Source organism: Chinchilla lanigera, unplaced genomic scaffold (genome assembly GCF_000276665.1).
Source record: "Chinchilla lanigera isolate Chin_1 unplaced genomic scaffold, ChiLan1.0 scaffold00059, whole genome shotgun sequence".
Taxonomy (NCBI): Eukaryota; Metazoa; Chordata; class Mammalia; order Rodentia; family Chinchillidae; genus Chinchilla; species Chinchilla lanigera.
This window is the reverse complement of record NW_004955460.1, coordinates 8,324,318-8,344,975: the sequence shown is the minus strand read 5'-3', so window position 1 is coordinate 8,344,975 and position 20,658 is coordinate 8,324,318. Positions and strand designations below refer to the sequence as shown.

Below are 20,658 nucleotides of genomic sequence, written 5' to 3'. Positions count from 1 at the left end.
GCGGCCCGCAGCGAGCGCGCGAGCCGGCGCCAGGGCCCAGTCTGGCGTCCAGACAGGTGATCGGCGGTGCGGCCGCGGCTCCGGCCTCGCTCCGGGGTCCGTCCCGGAGCTGATGCCCGCAAATATGCGGAATTACCGGCCGGGTCGCTCCTAAAGCCAGCGCCGGGGATCCAGCGCGGCGGCGGCCAGGACGGGAACGCACCAAGGAAGAAGCCCAGCCCCCGCCCTCCGCCCCTTCCGTCCCCACCCCCTACCCGGCGGCCCAGGAGGCTCCCGGCGCGGCGGGCGCGCACTCCCCAGCCTCCTCCTTCTCGCGGGCGCCGCACTCGCAGCTCGCGCCGGGCGCGCTCCGCCGGCTCCCTTTCCGCGCCGCCCTCCTCCGGGCCGCGCTCCCTGAGGGATGGTACTGAATCTCGCCGCCACAGGAGCCCGGCTGGAGCGCCCGCCCCGCGGCCTCGCCTCCCCGCCGAGCCGCCAGCGCCTCGGGACGCGATGAGGACCTGGGCTTGCTTGCTGCTCCTCGCCTGCGGATACCTCGTCCATGCCCTGGCCGAGGTGGGTGCCACCCCCGCGCCCCATCCCCTTCCCAGCTCCCCGGGCACACGTACTCCGCGGCCGCCTGCGGGCCAGGGCACCCCAGCTTCTGCAGGGACGTTTGATTTCTGATGGAGGTGGTCTGTTTTTAAATTTTCCCAACTGGGTTCTATTTTCTGCCGTGCCCAAGTGTGTCTGGTGAGTTTCCAGCGTGTTGCGTCGCTCTGCCTCGGAGGGACGGGGGAGCGGCGAGGCGGACGAGTGGGGAGAAAAACTTCGCGGGGCGCGGGCGCCTCCCTGGGGAGGGGCACCGGGGCGCGGCGGGGAAGGGGGTGTGCGTGAGCCTGCAGCGCCTTGGGCGGGCAGCGGGGCTGCGGCGGAAGCCCAGGGTGGGCAGCGCCGCGCCGCAGCCCGGATTCCTGGTCTCCGATCCCGGCTGGGCGCCGGGCCGGCGCAGTCCCGCCTGCCCCGGGCCTGCTTACAGGTGGCTGAGTGAGGCAGCTGGGGCCGGGCCTGCGCCCGCGCCTTCCCACCGCCGGCGCCCCCACCCCCCACCCCAGGTCCCCGGGAGCTTAGCTGTGATGAATGACTTTCCACAGCCCCTGTCGTGGGAACTTCGTGCTTGAGCACCCCCCCACCCCTACTCCCTCTAAAACAGTGGAGGGGAGGGGGAAGACCGAGTGGTGGGGGTGGGCTGGGCAGGCACGGGAGAGCCGCGAGGTGGATGTTTAACCCTAGCTTGCCCTGCAGCCTCCCCAGCCGCCGGCTGGATTTGGGTGTCCTAGTCGGCGCTAGGGCCGAGGCCGAGGTGGGGCGCGCGCGTGCCTGGGTGGTGAGGGGAGACCCTCTTCTCCACGGGCTCCGTCGGGATTCTGGGGCGTGAAATTTAAGACCCTGGCTAGATTAAAGTGTTGGGGCTGCCGCGACTTTCCTCGTCGACCCGTGACGCATTTCGACTCGCTTTTTCTAGACGTCGGTCCCACTGTTAAACCAGAAACTCTTGGGCCTCTCGCCGCCCCCAGACCCCTGTAACTGACACCCGCAGGGCAGGGCTGGCCCGGTGGAAGGGGGGGAGGGGAGATTTTGTTAGGATGCTGAAAAGCAGGGTGGGTCTGCTTTGCAGAGGGTGGACAGGGATGGGGGCAGCAACTTGGGGGTCTCACCACCCTGGGCGCTGACAGTGTGGTCTGCTTGCAGGAAGCCGAGATCCCCCGCGAGCTGATCGAGCGGCTGGCTCGCAGTCAGATCCACAGCATCCGGGACCTCCAGCGACTCCTGGAGATAGACTCCGTAGGTAAATCGCGCCCCTGCCCTTGGCGCGGGGAGGGCGCGGGCGGGGAGGGAGTGTGGCCGAGTCGAGTCGCCTCCCGCGCGCGGCCGGGCCGGGCGCCGCGCAGGAGCGCACCGAAAGGTCAGAATCCACTCCCCGGCCATAAACGCCCAGGCGCATGAGTCAGGCGTTTCTCTTCCAGTCGCCACTTTCTCTCCAGTGGCGGCTGAGGGCTGCTCGCTCGCCCCGGGAATGTTTTTGCGTTTGAGGAAAACGCCGTGTGTGTCACAGAAAGTTCAGCAGCATAGAGGACGCCAGGGCCAGGGCCCGGTGTGCGTCTAAGGAGCGCGGGTGGGCGCGCAGCCTTGGCCCGTGCGCTGGGCGGTCCTCCTGGAGAGGCCCGGGGGGCGCGCGCGGAGCTGGCCGGACCTGCCCCTTTGTCGGGGAAGTCGGCTGGTGCGGTGCTGCCTTTGGGGCTGGGCTTCTGTGGCTGCGGGAGGCCTTTTTTCACGACCCAATAAAAAGGCGTGCCTTGGACACATTTGCTGGGGGCTATTTTTGGGGCTCACCCTCGGGGCCTGGATCTGAGCCACTTTAGAAAACAGTTTATTTGTAAATGCTGAGCTTTGAAGCAGTGTTGGAGTAGATCTAGGTAGCAAGGGTTAAAGGGGTTTCTGTGTTAGTGTTGGGGGGCTGTACTCCCTGAGGGGCTGGAGGAGGAGATCTCCACATCTTTGTGGCGCCCTTTTGCAAATTAACACTTGGCCTGGGGAACTCCATCCTCATCGCTGACCAGGGAGATAATGCCTGTGGGGAAATTTCTTACTGGCTTGAAAAAGAGATTGGAGATGGACCTGTCAGAGTAAGGAAAGACAGCTGAAGTGAAGAATTTTAAGTGAAATGAAGATTTCTCTCTCCCTGCAAACTACTTGGGAAAGGGGGGTGGTGGGGGAATTAAGTAAAATCACATGGTCTAGTCATTTGGAAATTTGTACCTAATTATGGTGGTGGAGAGGCCTGCGCTGTTTTCATTCCATGCCAAAACCGTTTTCTAACAAGGTTGTGGGTTCTGCAGTTCCTTGACCCAGGAAATCCTTTGCCTGATCCTTATCTGGAGTAGGGTAGAGTTTCACTTGTAGATCAGAGCTGGGCTAGGGGGAATTTTGATCTTGTCCCATGATGTGCAAGCCTGGGGCAAAGGATTTGGCTTGGGTACCCGGGGAAAACACTGGGTTTTGCTGGTCCCTGATGGATTTGGAGATTTGGGGCAACTGCTTCCCAACGAGAGGCTTGGTTGCCCAGGCCTTGGACGGCGGGGCCTCCCTCCTGTGGGCGTTGGTACCACAGGGAAATGGGCCATTTACTTTCTGCCAGGACCATTCTTATTCTGGTCTCTGCAGCTCCACCTCCCCGCCCCCTACCATTAACATTTCAGCTTTGCTGTTCCGTGGGGTTTGCTGACTGCATTCCTGACCTGGGGGCTTCTGGGTTGGGGCCTAGCAAGGGTACACCTCTGTCTTTCTAGCAAGTGTCAGATTGCCTCTGCAAGTGTGTGTGTGTGTGTGTGTGTGTGTGTGTGTGTGTGTGTGTAGGTGGGCTGGGCACTGTCCCTGCAGTTTGCCTCCTCCCCTGCCCATGTGGCCGGTGGTGATCCCAGTCCTCTCCATGCGTCAGGTGTTTTGGGGTCGAATGGGATTTGCCCAGTCCCCTGGAAACAGTGACAGCAACTCTCCTCCCTGACCCTGTGCCTCAATTTGGAAATGGAGATCTTTTGGGACAGAAGTGAGTCTGTCCTAGTCAGTATCCTAAGATGTGAAAACTCAAAACAGGAGGGTCCCATCTGGTCTGTGGACAGGGGTGGCCCCTGTGCTATTGTTATTACTGGAAGGGAGGAGCCCATTGCTGCAGACTGCTGGAGTAGGTTGTAAGTGGCCGTGGTGGCCCAGACTCAGACAAAGCTGCCACCCCAGCCCTGACCTCCTTTCTAGGTCTAGTCAGAGGCATCTCTCACCTGTTGGGAACACTGTGCTCTGGCAGGAGCCCAGGACAATGTAGGGGAAGGACTGATGGAGAAGGGGCAGGATACTGGGATAATCCAGTGTGACGAACCCCGCAGCAGTCTCCTCCAGGAGGACGCTGGGGACAGGGAAGGCTGCAGGTTGCAGGGTGCAGGAAGTAGGCTTTGAGGTGTCCCAGGCCCTACCTGACTCCTCCCTTGAGTGGGTGGTGCTTTGTACCTGGCACACCCCATCCCCACTATGCAGATGGAACCCTCTTAACCCTGCCCCTCCTGGCGGTGTGGTGAGCTCCGGAGGCGTGCATTCCTGTAAGTGCCGGGAATGTGGTGAGCCTGGAGCAACCGGAATATGCACTGGAGAGGAGAGAGATGCCAGGTGGCTTTCCCAGGCTGTTTGGGCCCAGGGACCAGTGTGTCTTGGGGTGACCAGCAGCCAGCTGTAGAATTGGGGCCTGTGTGTCCTGTGTGGTGTGGCGGCTGGAGCTTTGTTCTCCAGAGCCGGCTGGCCAGGCGCCCTGGGTCATTGAGTAACTGATACATAAACATCCCAGCCACTCACACAGCCGACCAGGACAGAGCTGGAGGAGTTTCCCTTGTCTTGCATGATGTTGTGCATAAAGACTAAAGGGAAACTGCCTGATTAGTTGTCCTGAGAAAGTTAGGAGACTGTTTTCCTGCTGCCCCACCAGGGATCAGTCTTGATCTTCTAAATTTCTGCCTGGGTGGGTTCTCACCCAGCGCAAATCAGAATAGCTCTTTGGAGCGTGGGTTGGCTTTTGGTCTGTGACCACCCATCTTGATGGGCGCAAGAGTGGGCTCGTTTGAGTAGGAGCTGCTCCCATTCAGTCCTGTCTAAAGAAGTCAGAGTTGGCCATCAGCAGTGCTGATGAGCTGTCAGGGCTGTGTCCCCTCTGGGCATTGAGCTGAGCCAAGAGGCCCGAAGTGGGGGCCCCAGCACATGGACATTGGGCTGGCTGGTCCCTTCCCCAGCCACCTACCCTTGCCTTGTTCATTTTTCTGGGCCTTGTTTCCACAGATGGGGATGGCAGGTAATACCTGACTCCTGGAAGCAATTTGCCTGAGTATGGCTGTAGAAAGGACCATACAGCTAGATGCTTATCCTGAGTATGGCTGTAGAAAGGACCATACAGCTAGATGCTTATGCTAAATTTTACCTTGAACTGGAGCCCCTGGCTCTTTGGTTTGGTGAGGGCAAGATGTCCACCACCAGGGCATGACTTACAATGTCACTTTTTTGTGGGGGAAAAAAAATACTCGTTGTAATGGTTGATGGGAAATTCTTATTGCATGAGTAGTTCTTTTTTTTTTTTTTTTTCTGATCTTATTTTGGGTCTCAAAAAAAAAATCAGTGGTATTGGAACATTGAGTCATTTAAGTGAAAAGTCGAGTTCTGCTCAGACTGAGTCTTTGCCATTCATACTTTGAGTTTTGGTTTTCATTTCCAGTGTGCTGGTTTAAGGCATCTCTGGAGTGGAGGAGGCCTAGGCTTCTTCAGTTGGTTTGTGGACTCTGAATGGGGGTGCCTGGGTAGAAAGGACTTTGGGTTGTGTGTCCTGTACTGAGTTGGGGCCTAAATCTGGGCCGGTGGCTGTCATGTCACTGGTGCTTCTGAAGAGAGAAGGGAGGCCACAGGATGAGAACCCAGTGACTCTGTGAGTCCTGTCTGTTGGGCACATGTTCCTGGACTGTTTGCCCCTGGAAGCAGGATAGAGGAAGCAGAGGGGATGGGCAGGGAGGCCAGGTCTGGGATGGTAGGTCACATAGCAGGTGACATGCTATGTGTCTGTCTCCGCCCGGAAATCAGAGGGGCCAGGGAGTTGGGGCTGTGTGTTATAGCCCCCTCCCTCTGTATGGGGCTGTGATGTTGGGGGGCGGTTTGGTCTGGGTCATTGTCACACCATCCCTACCCAGTGGTGGCCCTTGCTGTGGGGCATGGCTGCAGGTACAGGAGGCTTCCTACCTTCCTTCCTGTGGCTGCCCTCTTCTCTGCAGGTACCCTGGACCGCTGCTCAGGCTGGTGGCCACTCCTCCTTTACACTGTGAGCAGCCACACCTCTTGCATTTTCTCATGGCCTCTGGCCCTCAGAACAGGCTTATTTCAGGAACTGGTCCGGGCTGGCTCACAGCCCAGTTGGGAGTTGCTTCCAATGCCCCTCAGAGGTTAGGATGCTCCATAGAGACTTAGTTTATGTAGGGGGTGGGGCCTCTGGGTTTTGGGGTAGTAGTGTTGGGCCCTTCCTGATGTGGTTCTGTCCTTACTGAGCTTCCTCAGAGGGGGCCACCCTGAGCCCCTTCCCCAGAAAGTCCCAGCTCTGCCATAGGTCTGGCTAGAATTACTTGATTCTAGGAATCTCTCTGTTGACAAGATATTTTGGGCCTGCTTTGGAGTGTTTTATCCCAGGCACATCTGAAGAGCCCCTGTGGGAATGTAGGGATAGGTGTAGGGGATGACTGCTTTGTGAGGGCCATGTAGGCAGAGCTGCCAGATGCTTTGTCCCCAGGTGGCTCTGGCTCTGAGAGTTTATCTGCAGGGCTATGCGGGTCAGGTGTGGGGCATCACACAGGTGTAGACAGCTGGTTGAATGTTCTCTTACTACCTGTAGGAACCGAGGATGCCTTGGAGACCAGCCTGAGAGCCCACGGGCCCCATGCCACCAAGCATGCTCCCGAGAAGCGACCTGTGCCCATTCGGAGGAAGAGGAGCATCGGTGGGTCCAGGAGGCTTTGGTGGGCAGGGCTGTAGGGGTTGGGCCAGGCTCCCCATAGTGGCCTCCAGCCAGCCACTGTACATCTCTCCCCAGACAAAGGCTGGGCCTGCTCTTGGGCTCTGGCCTCCTGCCCTCTCTGGAGGCGCCCTCTGCCTCCATGATGTGCCTCCCGCCTGGCCTGCTCTTCATTGAGTTGCAGTCTGGGCCAAGAGTTTCCAGGAGAGAAGAGCTGTCATAAATTCCTTAAGTGCCCGGTCTTGTTGAGGCCTGTTTGCAAGGAGGCCTCGCTGCAAAATGTGGTTGAGCCTAAATTCTAGTCCTAATGTGGAGTCCCGGCGTGCTCCCAGCTGGGTGCAGCTAGGAGGCTGGGTCCAGTGGGCCCCTCCTTGGTGGACAGTTGGTAGACTCTTGGTGTCTCTTGTGAGCAGGTCCCTGTATAGCCTGGGGATTCAGACTGTGCCTGCCCCTTGCCTTCCTACCCTCTGCACCCCCAGGGACCACCTGCGGATCTTTGGGTCTCCAGGCTGTCCCTCAGCTGGGAACCTTGCCCAACTCCCAATTGTCTGTGTGTGTATGTATGTGTGTGTGGATTGGTCCTAAGCCTAGTCACCTGGGTGGGTGCAAAGGGTTCTCTGCACTCACCATAAACTTGCTCTGCAGAGGAAGCCATTCCTGCGGTCTGCAAGACCAGGACAGTCATTTACGAGATACCTCGGAGCCAGGTGGACCCTACATCTGCCAACTTCCTGATCTGGCCGCCGTGTGTGGAGGTGAAGCGCTGCACCGGCTGCTGCAACACCAGCAGTGTCAAGTGCCAGCCCTCGAGGGTCCACCACCGGAGTGTCAAGGTAAGCTGCTACTCAGGCTGGCCATGTGGCCTCCAGATTTGGTGTAGTGGAGATGTCCTGTCCCCCGAGTCCTGGGGGACAGTCCTGCTGCTTTAGCTCTCTCTGGGCCACTGAATTGAGGCCTGTAGCTTCCAGCCCAGTTGTGGCTTTCAGGCTGGCCCTGCTCCCCTTTGGCCCCATGTGCCCTGGTCAGATGAGAGCTTTTTGCACATGGCTCAGATCCTTGAGTTGTTGGTCTCTAAAGAACAAAGGTGGAGGGCAGGTGCCTGGGGCACTGCTAGGCATCTCTACTGTGAGGGCCCTTGAGGCTGAACCTTCAGGCTCCCACCCTGGAGCTGGATGTTCCTGGGCTCTGCTCCCTACAGTCTGGTTCTGGTTGGTCGGGATGCTGTTCTGGTCTTGCATGAGCCTCGGGGGCTCGGGGTAGCTGACCATGCAGTGGAGTATGAGCGGCACAGCCCCCATCCCAGAGGCCATGAGGTGGAGCTTTTGGCAGAGCCTGCTTCTGAGAGGGGGGACACCTCTCCTGGGTTAAGGAGTCCCCAGAATTAAGTTGAGAATTTCAGTTCTGGGGATGACACTAGAACTCACCCACTCCTGGACTATAGAAAAAACCATTTCAGATCCTCCTACCCTGCTGAGACTGGACTCTAGGGGGATACTGGGGAGCTTTTTCTTATAAGAACCTGTCATAGGTCAACCATCTGTCACCTGTACTAGAGACATGTCTTATCTTTAGGACTTGGTCTTTATGGAGCTCTGGGATTGAATGAGGACCTCCAAGGCCAGACATTCAGCTTAAAAGAGGCCAGGGCATCCTTGGGTCCTGGAGGCTCACGTGCGACCTCCTGTCTGCAGAGCCATGTGGTGGTGGTGGGGGTATGACTCAGCCTCCGTGTCCAGGGACCTTGTCCCGTTGTTACCAGTGTCCTGTGACCATGTCCCAGCATGTGCCTTTCCCTGGGTCCTGGGATTCTCACTATGGCTTATTGGGGGTTTGGGCTAGGGTTAGGGGCTGGTTGGGGGTCTCCTAGCCTGAGAGCTTGGGACGCTAGCTATCTTGCCTTCTGGGGTACACAGTTGGTTAGACCTGGCTGACCTGTTCCGTGTGTGGGTGCTGGCCTGTCCTTAGATGGATGAGACGGGGACTTGGAGGGACAGGTGCTGGTATGAAGGAGGTTACTTGGAAGTTTTTAACCTGTGGCCTCTAGCCTCTGGGTGCCCGCTGTTCCTCCTTCTGCTTCCCCTGGGGTGGCAATGGGGAATGTTTGTTTCCAGCTGGGCAGTGGAGCCTCCTCCCCCAGAGGTCCTCAGAGGGTGCCATGACTTTACCTCACAGGCCTCATCTGCCCAGCGGGATTCTTGTCAGCCTCCCTGGACACCAAGTCCTGTGTCTAGAGCTAGGCCCCCCTGGGCTCCCTCCTCAGGAAGTCCTGTCCCCTGCCACGCCACTCAAAGGCTCAAGGACATATATAGCAACAGACATTGGGGGCTCTGGCAGAAGGACAGAGGTCAGCAGGGACAGGAAGCCCACTGTGTAGGCCTGTTCTGGCTTGAGGCAGATGTTGGCCTGGATAAGGGAGATGAGCCCAGGGCCCAAAGTCACCTGGAGCTGAGAGCTAGTGTGGGTGATGTGGGTCAGCAGGGGTGAAGCTAGGCAGGAGGAGGGCCAGGCAGCCTGTCCCTCAGCTGGGAGTGGTCACTTGGTGCCGCAAGTGGCTCCAGGTAGATATGCTGGGGTTCTAGCCACTAGCCCAGGTCAGCACTGGGGTCACTGTGTGGGGACTGGGATGGGCTCTCCTTTCATTTCTGGGGACATCTGAGGGGAGCCCTTATCCTGGGCCCAGCACTTGTGTCCAATTTGCGGGGGCCTCCCCTGACCGCCAGCCCTGGCAGAGGTGACAGGGCTCCAGGGCTGGCTGCTCTGTGCTCTGCTGGTCACACCTAACAACTGGCCCCTGGGAGCTGCTGGGGTGTCTGGCTTGGATGAAGCGAAGTTCCCCCTATTGCTTGGGCCCCTTTTGGCTCTGCAGTGGGTGGGACCACTGTGAGGCTGAGACTGGGACCGGCTCTGAGCCATGTCTGAATTGGTTCTGCCTGAGTATTGCTGTGCAGGGACTCCTTAGGCTGGTGCTGTTTTGAGGGAGACTTGAGAGTCAGGATCCAAGGTGCCTCAGCAGACTTGTGGTTCACCCTGGTCTCCCCAGAGCCCACTCTGCAGCACTTAGGCTGGGACTACAGCTGTGAGGCTACACTTCAGGTTTCCAAAGGTGTGGGTGGGCACACAGGCTGGGCCTCCCTCCTTGCCTCCCCAGGTGGAGTTGGGGGCGTGTTCTTGGGGAGAGTTCCAAGGTTTTGGGGGATGGGCTCTCACATCCCTCCCTGTGGTGAGGACAGTGTCAGCACCATGAGAAGGGTGCCCTGGGCCCTTGGGGGCTGTGGAGCCACTTTGTTCTGGCCCGAATGGAACGCTGAGGATGTGGGTCAGGTGGGCTTCCAGCCCCTCACCTTCTGTACGGGTTTGAGGTCTGGCTTTAGTCACCCTCCTGGGGAGCAGGGCTCTAGTACCCTCCAGCTGGTGAAGGACCTCAACCTGGGAAGATCCTAGAGTAGAACAGCAGGCTCAGGTTCTCTGGGGTTGGATCACAGGGCCTTGGGGTTTCTTCTAAGTCCAGCTCCTTGAGGGCAGAGATGGACCAAGGATGGAAGCTGTGGAGCACTGGGGCAGGTTACATGTCCTTTCTGGGTCCTCATCTGTGCAGGAGCTGTATCCGTGTCTTTCCAGCTGGCTGTTAGGGTCCCAGGGCAGGGCTCAGTCAGTGGTGGTTTTTATCACAGGTGACCAGTCCTGAAGCTCTGGAGTGGTCAGCATGACCTTGCTGTCGGGGGGTGTCTCTGCAGCAGCCTGGGGGCCTGTGGGTGTCTCTCATGCACGGGATGCAGCATGGCTGGGTGAGGCTCTGGGGTGAATTTACTGGGAGCAGTGTGGCTGAGTGGAGGCCAAGGCAACAGTGGATGGACAAGGAGAGACGTCTGGGGCCTCCCAGGGCCTGGGAATGCAAGTGGGGGACCCTAGGTCTTATCATGTGTGTTTTTTCAGACTTAGCTTTCATGGAAGAGATTTTTGAGAATTTAATATTCATAACATGTTCTTGGGGGAAAAATGTAGCCATTTCCTGGCCAGACAGAGGTGGCCGAGTGGCTGGAATCCTCGCATTCCCAGCAGCAGGTGCAATCATAAATTGCTGTTTGTTTTTCTCTGATAAACATGGTCTGTCTGGAGAGAAAGTGGGTGCCCAGACCAGGCAGCCTCAGGGACTGTCGCAAGGGCTGCATAACTGGAGTGCTGAGGGGCCGCCCTGCCTGCCACACCTGCTAGTGCCTGGTGGAGAGAAACAAGCCTGCTCCCTGCTAGGGAGTCCAGGTCAACCGATCTGGGGCCTGGCATAGGCTCTGCAGGGGAACTAGGGGAGGCCACTGTTGACCACAGAGGCTGTGCCACCCAGACAAGCACCTGACCCAAGCCTGGCCCTGTGTGAGGTGTGGGGGCAGCATGGCCTGCTTGGATTTATGGCTGGGGTCCCCTGGTGGGGAGGAGGTGCTGGGCCTGTGTGTCTGTTCCCAGGCAGATCTGGTTCTGATTCTTGGAAGCTGGGAGTGCAGAGGAGGGCTGGGGCATGGCCAGGTCCAGGGCGGGCCCCACTCTTCTCTTAGGACTTGCTGAGTTTCACCCCAGCGGGGCCTCCCCTACCCTAGGCCTTTGAAGAGAGGATCACTGGACTCCTGTTCCCCACCTGAGGGAGCACAGCCCTCATGCTGATCTTAGGGACAGGGAGTGGGCTGTGAAGGACCCAGGGCCCTGGAGCTGCGGCCTGATGGCGTGTGTCAGTATTGACACCTGCTGAGTGGCTCTGCAGGGAACCTCCTTTGTTCCCTAGGTGGGTATGTCTGTGTCCCCATGTCAGAGCCCCATGGACTCCTCCCTCCTGGCCCCTAGCCTGGGAAAAGGGTGGGTTGTGGGTGGGGGTGTCCAAGCCCTCCCAGTGACAGTGAAACAGCCCCTTCCAGGCAGCGACCCCAGGGCAAGGCCTACGCTCCTCCAACTGCTCCTTCAACCAACCAGGCTGCTGTTTCTCCCACCTCCTGACGCAGAGAAACCTCTGCTGACCTCTGACCCTGGCCCTACACTCTGTCCTCTGAGCTCATACTTGGCGGCTGAGTTCACACCTGAGACAGCCACAGCACTTACACACCCGCTGGGCACCCGGCACCCTTTGCACCATGGGTTAACTATTAACGCCAAGGTGGCGTGCAGCAGGGTCCAGCCAGGCCTGGTCCCACAGCCCCAAGGAGGCTTGCCTGTTGGGTAGACACCCTGCAGGTATAAGACTCACCTTCTACCTGGAGTCCAGACCCTGGAAGGCAGGTGGGGAAGGAAAATATTGCCATCCTCTGCCTTCCCAGTGCCACAGAGTAGGTGGCCACTGGGTGGGCACCCTCACCCGTGGGCTAGTGCTCACTAGGTCCTCTACTTCCAGGTACTTGGGGGTGCAGGGTGGGCTCCATGCCCTTTCCAGCCTCAGTGTCCCTGGTGCACAGGGAAGGGTAAAGGGGGTGATCTTGAGGGCTGCTCTTGGGTGTATGTAAGTGGATGTCTACTGTGTGCACAGCTCCATGGGGCTGGGAGGGAGGCTGCTCTGGGATATACACAGATGGGCACCTACTGCATGTGTGGCTTGGTGGGGCTAGAGAGAGCCCTCATATGGGTGCCTACTATGTGGATAGCCCTGGGATGTATACAGATGGGTGCCTACTGTGTGCACAGCTCTGTGGGAGTGGGAAGGAGGCCTGTCCTGTATGTATGCACGTGGGCACTTACTCTGCACACACTTCATGGGGCTGGGAGGGAAACCTCCCCTGGATACATGCAGTTGGATGCCTGCTGTGTACATAGCTTCTTGGGACTGGGAGAGGGTGTCTGCTCCCCAGCCCCCTCCAGGTGGTGATGGGACAAACTGGCGACGAGGGACAGGCCACTATGCATGCTCTTGGGGTATCCTGGGGAGGAGCTGGCTGTGCTCTGGTGTCTGCTGCCGCTGGAGGTGCTGGTCCTGGGTAGGAGGACGGAGTGCATGCTGGCCTTTGGACCCTGAGGAGGGTGGTAGTCAGATTGCACCTCACCCACTCGTGGTGAGGAAGTGAGGGGCCCAGCACATGGTGGCCTCCGGGGCAGGTAGTCACTGTGAACCTGGATTGAGTGCCTAATGTACGCATCTGTGGAGTAGGGTGGGGATTGTGCTTCCGTGACACTGTGTTCAAGGGCCCAGCAGGGGCTGTGGGCACCTGGAAAGCCTGTCTCAGAGGACTGGAGACAGTCTCTAGCCTGAGCCTTTGTTCGAGCACCTGGAGCTTGACTGGGCTGGGGGTTCTGTCCTTTGCTTCTGGAGAGGACGCAGGTGGCTTTGGTCTGTGATGGGGGCTGGTGCCTCCTCATTTGAAGAGGAGGCTTTCAGCTGAGGTCTGGGTTTCCCTGAGCTCTCTGCACCAGAAGCTGGGGCTTTGCAGCCTGCTGTCTGGAGTCCACCTTAAGTGGCCTTATGATGGCCAGGTGTTCTTTGCCCACACTGCTGAGAAGGCCAGGCTTCTCTGAGCCCACGAGCCCCAGGCCTGGCTAGGCCACCAGGTGGCCGTGGGTCTGTGCCATTCCTCCTGCATCATAATTGGTGGGGTGAGGTGGGGTGGGGAGGGTACCCAGAGGGCTGACGGGCACCAGTCGCACACAGCAGCAGCAAACTCTGGCCCTAGCACAGCCTCTTGCTTTACTGATAAAACGAACAACTGAGGATACCACCCCAGTGCACACAGGTCTGGAAGCTCCTGCCGTCTCTTGCCACCTGCGCTGTGTGAATATTCAGGCCACCCACTGCCCATGTGAACCTTTGGGTTTGTCCTAAACAAAAATGAGACCAAGCTTGTGTTTCCCTTGCACACCTGCAGGGCAGAGGTCAAGGTTGGGCTGTTCCAACCCCACTCCCACCCTGGCCTGGGCCTTACAGTCCCATCCTCAGCGTGGCGCCTGAGTCCCCACCTGTTGCTCACAGTGACTTTGCTTTCGGCAGGTGGCCAAAGTGGAGTATGTCAGGAAGAAGCCAAAGTTGAAAGAGGTCCAGGTGAGGTTAGAGGAACACCTGGAGTGTGCATGTGCGACCTCCAGCCTGAATCCAGACCATCGGGAAGAGGAGACGGGTGAGTGGCTGCCCGTGTCCTAATCCTCACCACTGCTGGGGTTCCCGGAAGCTGAGCCTGGGAGTTTTAGGTGGCCCCTGGTATGGGATCCTCTGGGTAACAACTTAATGGATCCAAGACTTGTTAGCAGGGCAAGGGCACACCTGGGGATACAGGGGTGGGGTTCCACCAGCTGGGGACAGGGCAGGGTTCTGCCACCTGGAAAGCTGGCAAGAGAAACAGGTTCAAGCTAGAGTGAGGGGCTGGGCCAGGTGAGAGGTGGGTGCAGAAGGCCCTGCCAAGTGGCCAGAGGAGCAGGTGAACAGGTAGATGCTGGACACTTGTTGCCTTACTGGTCAGGAGCAGCGCCTTACTGATTAGGAGCAGCGGGTGCTTGTGGCCCCAGGCTTGACTCAGAGCAGAGGGACCCGGAAGTGTCTCTGAGCCAGAACCAGAGCCAGGGCGGGCTCGAGGTAAACACTCAGGTATTTATTGCTACAGTCTGCTCCCTAAGGCTACTCACCGTCCCTGCCTTTCACCAACAGGAAGGCGTAGGGAGTCAGGTAAAAAACGGAAAAGAAAAAGGTTAAAACCCACCTAAAGCCGCCAACCAGGTAGGCCCTGCAACCCCACCATGCTGGGAGTGCTGGGACTGCACAAGCTGGGGAAGCAATCGATGATCACACCGGCAAATGATCAGCTTCTGCCCAGCGGTGCGGCCGTGGCCCTGATTGGCCTCGGGTCTGCCTGCTTTGGGTCTGCTGGGCTCTGGGTCTGCGCCACTCCCTGTCCCCTCCCGCGCACATGAGCTGTGGTCCACGCTCACTACGCTGGATCCCCTCTTGCCACTCTGTCCTTTGTCATTGATTGGGCCGCAAGACATCACATGTAAATGGGAGGGGTTGGGTCTGACATTTAGCAGCCGGGTCATGGGGCAAGCCACCCACCCCTCTGACAGACAGGGAACCTGAGGCTCCGCAGAGTGCAGAGGAAGATTGTGGAGTGTTGGATGGGTCTGTTAGCTCCTGTACACCAGCCAGAGGGATACAGCTGAGGGAGGAGTTCTGTCCAGATGGGGAGGTTGGAGCAGGTGCTGCAGTCCAGGGTATCACTGAGGCTCTTATTTGGTCTAGCAGCCATCCTCAGAACGGCTACCTGGCCCAAGGTGGCTGCTAAAGCTCCAGAAGTCACTACTCTAGGCTGGAGGAAAGAGTAAAGTGAGAAGAAAGATGGTCGGCCCCCAAGTCCCACCTGGTGGCTTTTGTTTTCTCATCTGCTGACCAGGGAAATGTACAAAATGTTGCTTCCCAGAAGAAGAGGGGGGATGCAGTCACGGGGAGCCTTCCAGTCCCCAGCCTCTCTGGCCTGCTCCTCACTCTACCACGTGGGACTGCCTGGCATCCAAAACAAAGAGTTGTTCCAGCCTCAGGGGGACTCCTCGGAGGGCATCTGAGACTGGCTCCCGCGGCTGTGTGGTGGGAGAGGTGCTTAGGTCCCAGGAAAGGACCTCCTGAGAGGAAATGTCCTGTAGGTGCCCCGGTGTGTGGTGTAGTAGTGGGGGCTTAGTGCAGCCAAAGGGCCAGCTGGTATGTGTCCTGCTGCCCCTGGCAGGCACCCAGTGTTGGAATGGGCAGGGGTCGTGCTTCTGAAGAGCCCAGGCAGGGCTGGGTGATGCTCAGCTTTACAGCACTTACCCACCCACCATCCTGGCTTTGGTCTTGGGCATCATAAGAAACACAAAAATGAAAACAGGTCAGCTTAGTGTGCCTGGTCACAGTGCCTGTGGCTGGTAGCATCTGTCCTGAGCTGTTTTGTGGACTAACATGGCTGCCAGAGCTCCAGAAGTCACATCCAGGTGCTAGGCTAGAAGGAAGGGAAGGTAGGGAGAAGGGCCAAAGAATCTTTCTGGAACTCAGTTTCCTTACCTGTACAGTGGGAGCAGGAGGCTTGCTTTCAAGACATGTCCTGTGTGGTACTATGAGCTTGTCTTAGTTCTTGCTGAATAACATGACAAGTTCGATTTTTTAAAAAATTTGATGGCAAATTGAAATCCAGAGTCTTGCACAGCTTGTGCCCCTGATCAAGTCACCATGTTGTCAGCCTTTCCTGTCTGTGCTGCATTGTGTGCCTGGGTCCTGGCTCTCAGCCTGTGTCTCTCACTCTCCCTGCAGATGTGAGGTGAGGATAACCCAGCAGCCCTCTCCTGGGACACGGATGTACATGGCGTGTTACATTCCTGAACCTACTATGTACGGTGCTTTATTGCCAGCGTGTGGTCTTTGTTCTCCTCTGTGAAAACTGTGTCCAAGAGCACCCTGGAGAACAAAGCAACAGTGTGCATTTGTTCAGTGTGACATCAAAGCACGTATTGTAGCACTCCGAGAGACAGCAGAAGCCTCCTTGTCAGTGAGAGAGAAAACAAACCACAAAACATGACAAAAACAAACTGGACTCACAAAAAATATCTATGCGGTGGACGGAAGGGCCGCCCCGCCTGGTGGACGCGTGGCGGCTTGCGGGGTGGATTTCTGTCGGTGGCCACAGGTGCTCTTTGCCAAGGATGTGGAGTTGTGGACGCTCTTGGGGCGCCAGGCTCTGCGGGGCACGTGGGACGTGGGGTGACGGGAGCAGCCGCACCAACTTGGAAACTACAACTCCTCACTGTCGCGCTTGAGTCTATCCGGGGCCTTCCCCAGAGCCTTAAGTGGGTGTTTTGTTTTGTTTTGTTTTATTTTATTTTATTTTTTACACCATAAAGTGATTAAGCTTTCCTTTTTACTCTTTGCCTAGCTTTTTTTTTTTTTTTTTTAATTATCTCTTGGATGACATTTACACCGATAACACACAGGCTGCTGTAACTGTCAGGACCGTGCCACGTGTGTGTTCCCTAGCAGGATGCAACTAATGAGATGTATTAAAATAAACATGGTATACCTACCTATGCATCATTTCCTAAATGTTTCTGGCTTTATGTGTTCCTCCCTTACCCACTTATTTTTCAAATTCGGTGAGACCATATTCCCCCCGCGGTGCTTCCCACTGTGTCCCTGACAAGGGTGGCTGTATGGCTCATGTGCCCCGCGGAGTGTCTGGACAGAACCTAAATTCTTTATTTTTGGTAAGATGTTGTGCTTTATTTGTATTAACAGAAATGTGCATGTGTGGTTTCTTTGTGGTGTTTTTGGTTTTGTTTTGTTTTTGGTAAAGGTGAAGTTTGTGTTTTTATTGTTACCAGTTTTATATACCCAAGAGCCTTATTATTATTATTATTACTATTATTACTATTATTATTTTTTGAACCAGAAAGAAAAAAAACATGCACGTGAAACACATTTGGTGGTCACATTTTTCTCGTTGCTTACTGGAGTCTAACCCATCCCCTGGTTGTGTGGGCAGTTGAATGAAAATGGGGATTAGAGCTCTTGGGCTGGTGGCTTTGACTTGCCCGCACTAAGCATCTGGAATGCCTTTGTCCTTGGGCGCCAGAACTCACCAGAGAGTGAGTTCCACAGGGACCGGAGGCTGTCCTGCACCAGAGCAGCCAGGGGATAATACATGTCATCAAGCAGTGAGCTGACCTACTGTGTCCCTGGCACCCGTGGCCAGCTACCTCCCACCGCTGGCACCCGTGGCCAGCTACCTCCCTCCATGGCCTGTCAGCTCACATGACGCTCTTGCACCTTGGGTGACTCTGGCATGGTGGCTGCATCTCTTGCGCCTGCATTCGTGGACACATGTTGTAAGGAGCATCTTCTTTGCTGGCTCACTCTGCAGCTTTTGGGCTCAAGCTGGATGTTTTTCAAGTGATTGAAGTGGCCTGAAGACTGGAGGGGATGTACTGAAGGCCCGGCTGGCCCCATACCCTGGCTCTACTGTAGACGGATGGATACCCATTGTACCTGAGAGTTCCTGCTGGGGCCTGTGATGTCTCTGTACTGCATTGCTTACGAAGTCATGCCTGCTGATGTGCCAGGTGCATACACAATCCTTAGTGTGTGCTTGAGGTGCTGGTACACTGTAGTTTTTCTTGTGGTTTTTCTGCCTGGTGAAATGCTGGGTCCTTCACAAAGGCTGTGGGGAATTCCACTGGAGGAGCCTGGAGCTGGCACTGCTGAAGATATCGGAGCCCTGGGGATAGGCCTGCAAGTGAGGGCCATTCTGCTCATCCTGGCCTCTTCCCCCAGGTCAGGGTGGAGGTGGCCACAGGGAGAGGCCAGGTCTGGCGGGATTGGGCTGAGCTGCCTGCACTGCCCCAGGCCTTGGTTGGGTCTGCCTTGCATTCCTGGAATTCCAGCTCCTGCATTGGCCCCCCTGGGTGTGACCTGTGAGACAGCACTGCTCACATTTGGTTCTTTTATCCCCTGTGCCCTGGGACCTTGGGCCAGGGGCCTTTCCAGCCACACTTCCATCTCCGCATCTGCAAGGTGAGGCTGTCCCTCAGCACCTTGTGAGGACCACATACTACTGGTGCCCCTGGGACTCCTGATACAGGTGTCTGCACCTGTGCTATGACCTTGAACACAAGTCACAGTAGTCTCTTGCAGAGCCACAAGCCCTGGCTGCAGGGTGTGTGGGCAGTAATGGAGCCTTCTGTGTTAACAGGGTTCCTACACCTGCCTACAGAAGAGTTCATCTGGCCGTGCCATTTTCGGGTTATATCCCTCTGTCCTCTCCATCCAGGCCTTGGTGTCCTGGCTGGTGGAATGGGTTGCACCAGGCCAGTCCCAGTTCTGCATGCTGCCTTGGTCCATGTGGCAGATGGGTCTGGAGTCAGCGCGGCTGAGCCTTGGCCTGGATCCTGTCTGCAGAACAGGTACTTTGCCTCAGCAACCTGGAGCCCCCGCTGTGTCAGAGGCACCGCCAGCTTCTACTTTCTTGTCTGCAGGAAATGCAGAGCCCAAGTGTGGCCCCTGGAATCCTGAGTCCGCTCATGCTTGGCCTCAGGCTTCTCTAGGGCTTCTAGGGATGGGAATTTGACCTACTGGAGGTTAGCTCTGTTTTAAGGATGGAGTTGTGCTCTCAAAGTATCCTGGGGTTCTCTAAGCAGACAGTCTTGGGGACATAGTTCTAGGGCGTGGCACAGGGAATTGTGTTGAGGCCAGGTGTGTCTAGAGCCCTTCTAGGGCATCAGTCCCTCAGCCCCTTGTCTGAGTAAGGAGGAGGATACCTGACAGCCAACAGTGCCCAATAGGCTGTCCCTGTGGGGTCTTGGGTAGGTACGCGTGGCTGAGGCCAGGACTCAGACACTCATTGTTTACTTACAATCACATAGGCTGGTTTCAGAGACTGGGCTCTGGAGTGCCCCAGGGACTGGATCAAGAGCTACCCCGAGGAGAGTGCAGGGAAAAGGCAGGATTTAGGCTCAAGCCTCACAGCAAACGAGATCCTGTCAGCACCTGGGTCACACACAGCTGAGCCACGCACTGTCAGACTTGCCCCAGGCAGCCTAGTTAGCTATGCCCTGAGCCCAGTGGGGCCTGGTCCCTAGAGTACAGCTGAGGCCAGCGTGCAGCTGTGGGGTCAGGTGTATAGCAGTGTGTTTGCAGGGAGGGTTTTTTCCCTTTTGAATTAAGGAAATCATGAGGGGACACCGGCCTGGCTACCAGGACTGCCATTCCTACCACAGAATGACACCTAAATTGGGGGCTCTAAAAGCCTGTCACTGTTTCGGCACAGCTGCCCCTGGCTAAAGCCAGGTCTGAAATGTGCACAGCTCCAGGGCTGGGATAGGAGCACAGCCCCGAGTTCTGGGAACAGTGATGAAATAAGACTGCTTGGTTTCTGAGCACTGCACCAGGGTGCTCTGCCCTGGATGTCAGACCTAGCTGTGGATTAGAGGTTGGTTCTGACATGAAGTTTAAAATAGGTTTTTTTATTTAAAGGTTGTTGATTTGATTTAAAAATAGAGTAAGGAGCCTCTGCCCCATGACAGTTTTGGCTGTGTGGCTCCCCGTGATGTGGACCCCTCCATGGCTGTCTAGCACCCTCCAGACTGCATGGGACGTTGTCCCTCATACACGTGCAGGTCATGGAGTGGGTGCCTAAGCAGCTAAGTGCCTTAATGCATGGAGCCTCAGTTTCCCATCTGTAAACAGGAGGGTGACTTGGAACCCTGTGAGGCACCCAGAGGTGGTAGATGGCCCTTGGCCTTGTCCAGCCTCCCTTCTCCTGGCAGTTTGGCCTGTCTCCCTCCAGCCTGCCCATGCCTATTTCAGACCCTGGCCTAACACCCATCCCATATTCCCTGGCTGTCAGTTGGGATGAAAAACCAGTCACACCTGCAGAAGGGGCTGGGGTTCCACTAGCTTCCTGCCCAAGGAGAAGGGGCAGGGCCCCCCTCAAAGATGGTGCTCCCCCCGTGTCCTCTGTGTTGTCTTGAAAAATCTGAGGTGTAGGGAGCTCACTGGACATGGATCCCACAAACAAGCCAGGCTCGGTGGGGAAACTGAGTCAGTCCCGGACAGGCTCCATGCTGTGGGCCCCAAGGTGCTTCAGGATGTCTCTCAGACTGCCCAGAGAGCACAAGGGCTGTATTTATGTACCACCTGGTCTCAGGTATGTGTACTCCCAAGGCCATGAAGCCTTCCTGGGCCAGCAGAAGCTGGAAGCTGGGGACCCTGGTGGTGTTGGTCTGGTGCTGCTGGCCTGGGCCATCACGAGGCTGAGAAGATGTACAGTGGGAGTGGCACAGGGCCCAGGAGCTCAACAGAAGGGGTCCCCACACCTGGCCCACTGAGCGTGTATACTGTCAAGGCCATGGCTCTGCACCTGGGTGTAACCCACCTGCCCCAAAGAGCAGCCCCAACCCCGCCCCTCCTCACACCTGTTTCTGAGCTGCCCCAGCTCCCCTGTCCCTGCCCACCTGCCTCCTGGTACCCAGCCATGGGGCTGTTGGTGGGGCAGGAGATGCAGTCCAGAGTGGACAAGATGCAGTGGGCAGGGCTGGATGGGTGTGCCCTGGGCCCACTGGCCAGACTCATAAGACCTGTTTGCAGCTACCAAGATCAGCTCACTATGAGCTCCACCCTGACCCTT

The 20,658-nt window shown here is 57.2% G+C and overlaps 1 protein-coding gene across 7 annotated transcripts in view; it reads left to right on the top strand.

The window, feature by feature from the left end:
• The window catches only part of Pdgfa (platelet-derived growth factor alpha polypeptide), an 18,356-nt gene extending 1,780 nt beyond the window's left edge, over positions 1-16,576 (top strand). For 2 of the 7 annotated variants that reach the window (XM_005397776.2, XM_005397774.2), the window contains exons 2-8: positions 426-555; positions 1,732-1,828; positions 6,446-6,550; positions 7,211-7,398; positions 13,518-13,644; positions 14,169-14,237; positions 15,795-15,881. In XM_005397776.2, the coding sequence (XP_005397833.1) occupies positions 426-555; positions 1,732-1,828; positions 6,446-6,550; positions 7,211-7,398; positions 13,518-13,644; positions 14,169-14,224 (703 nt within the window). In that variant the 3' untranslated portion in view covers positions 14,225-14,237; positions 15,795-15,881. Of the gene's footprint in view, positions 1-62; positions 556-1,731; positions 1,829-6,445; positions 6,551-7,210; positions 7,399-13,517; positions 13,645-14,168; positions 14,238-15,794 lie in introns of those variants that run through there. The other 5 variants (XM_013521278.1, XM_013521282.1, XM_013521277.1 and 2 more) reach the window with 5 other exon arrangements.
• The last annotated feature ends 4,082 nt before the right edge of the window (positions 16,577-20,658 follow it).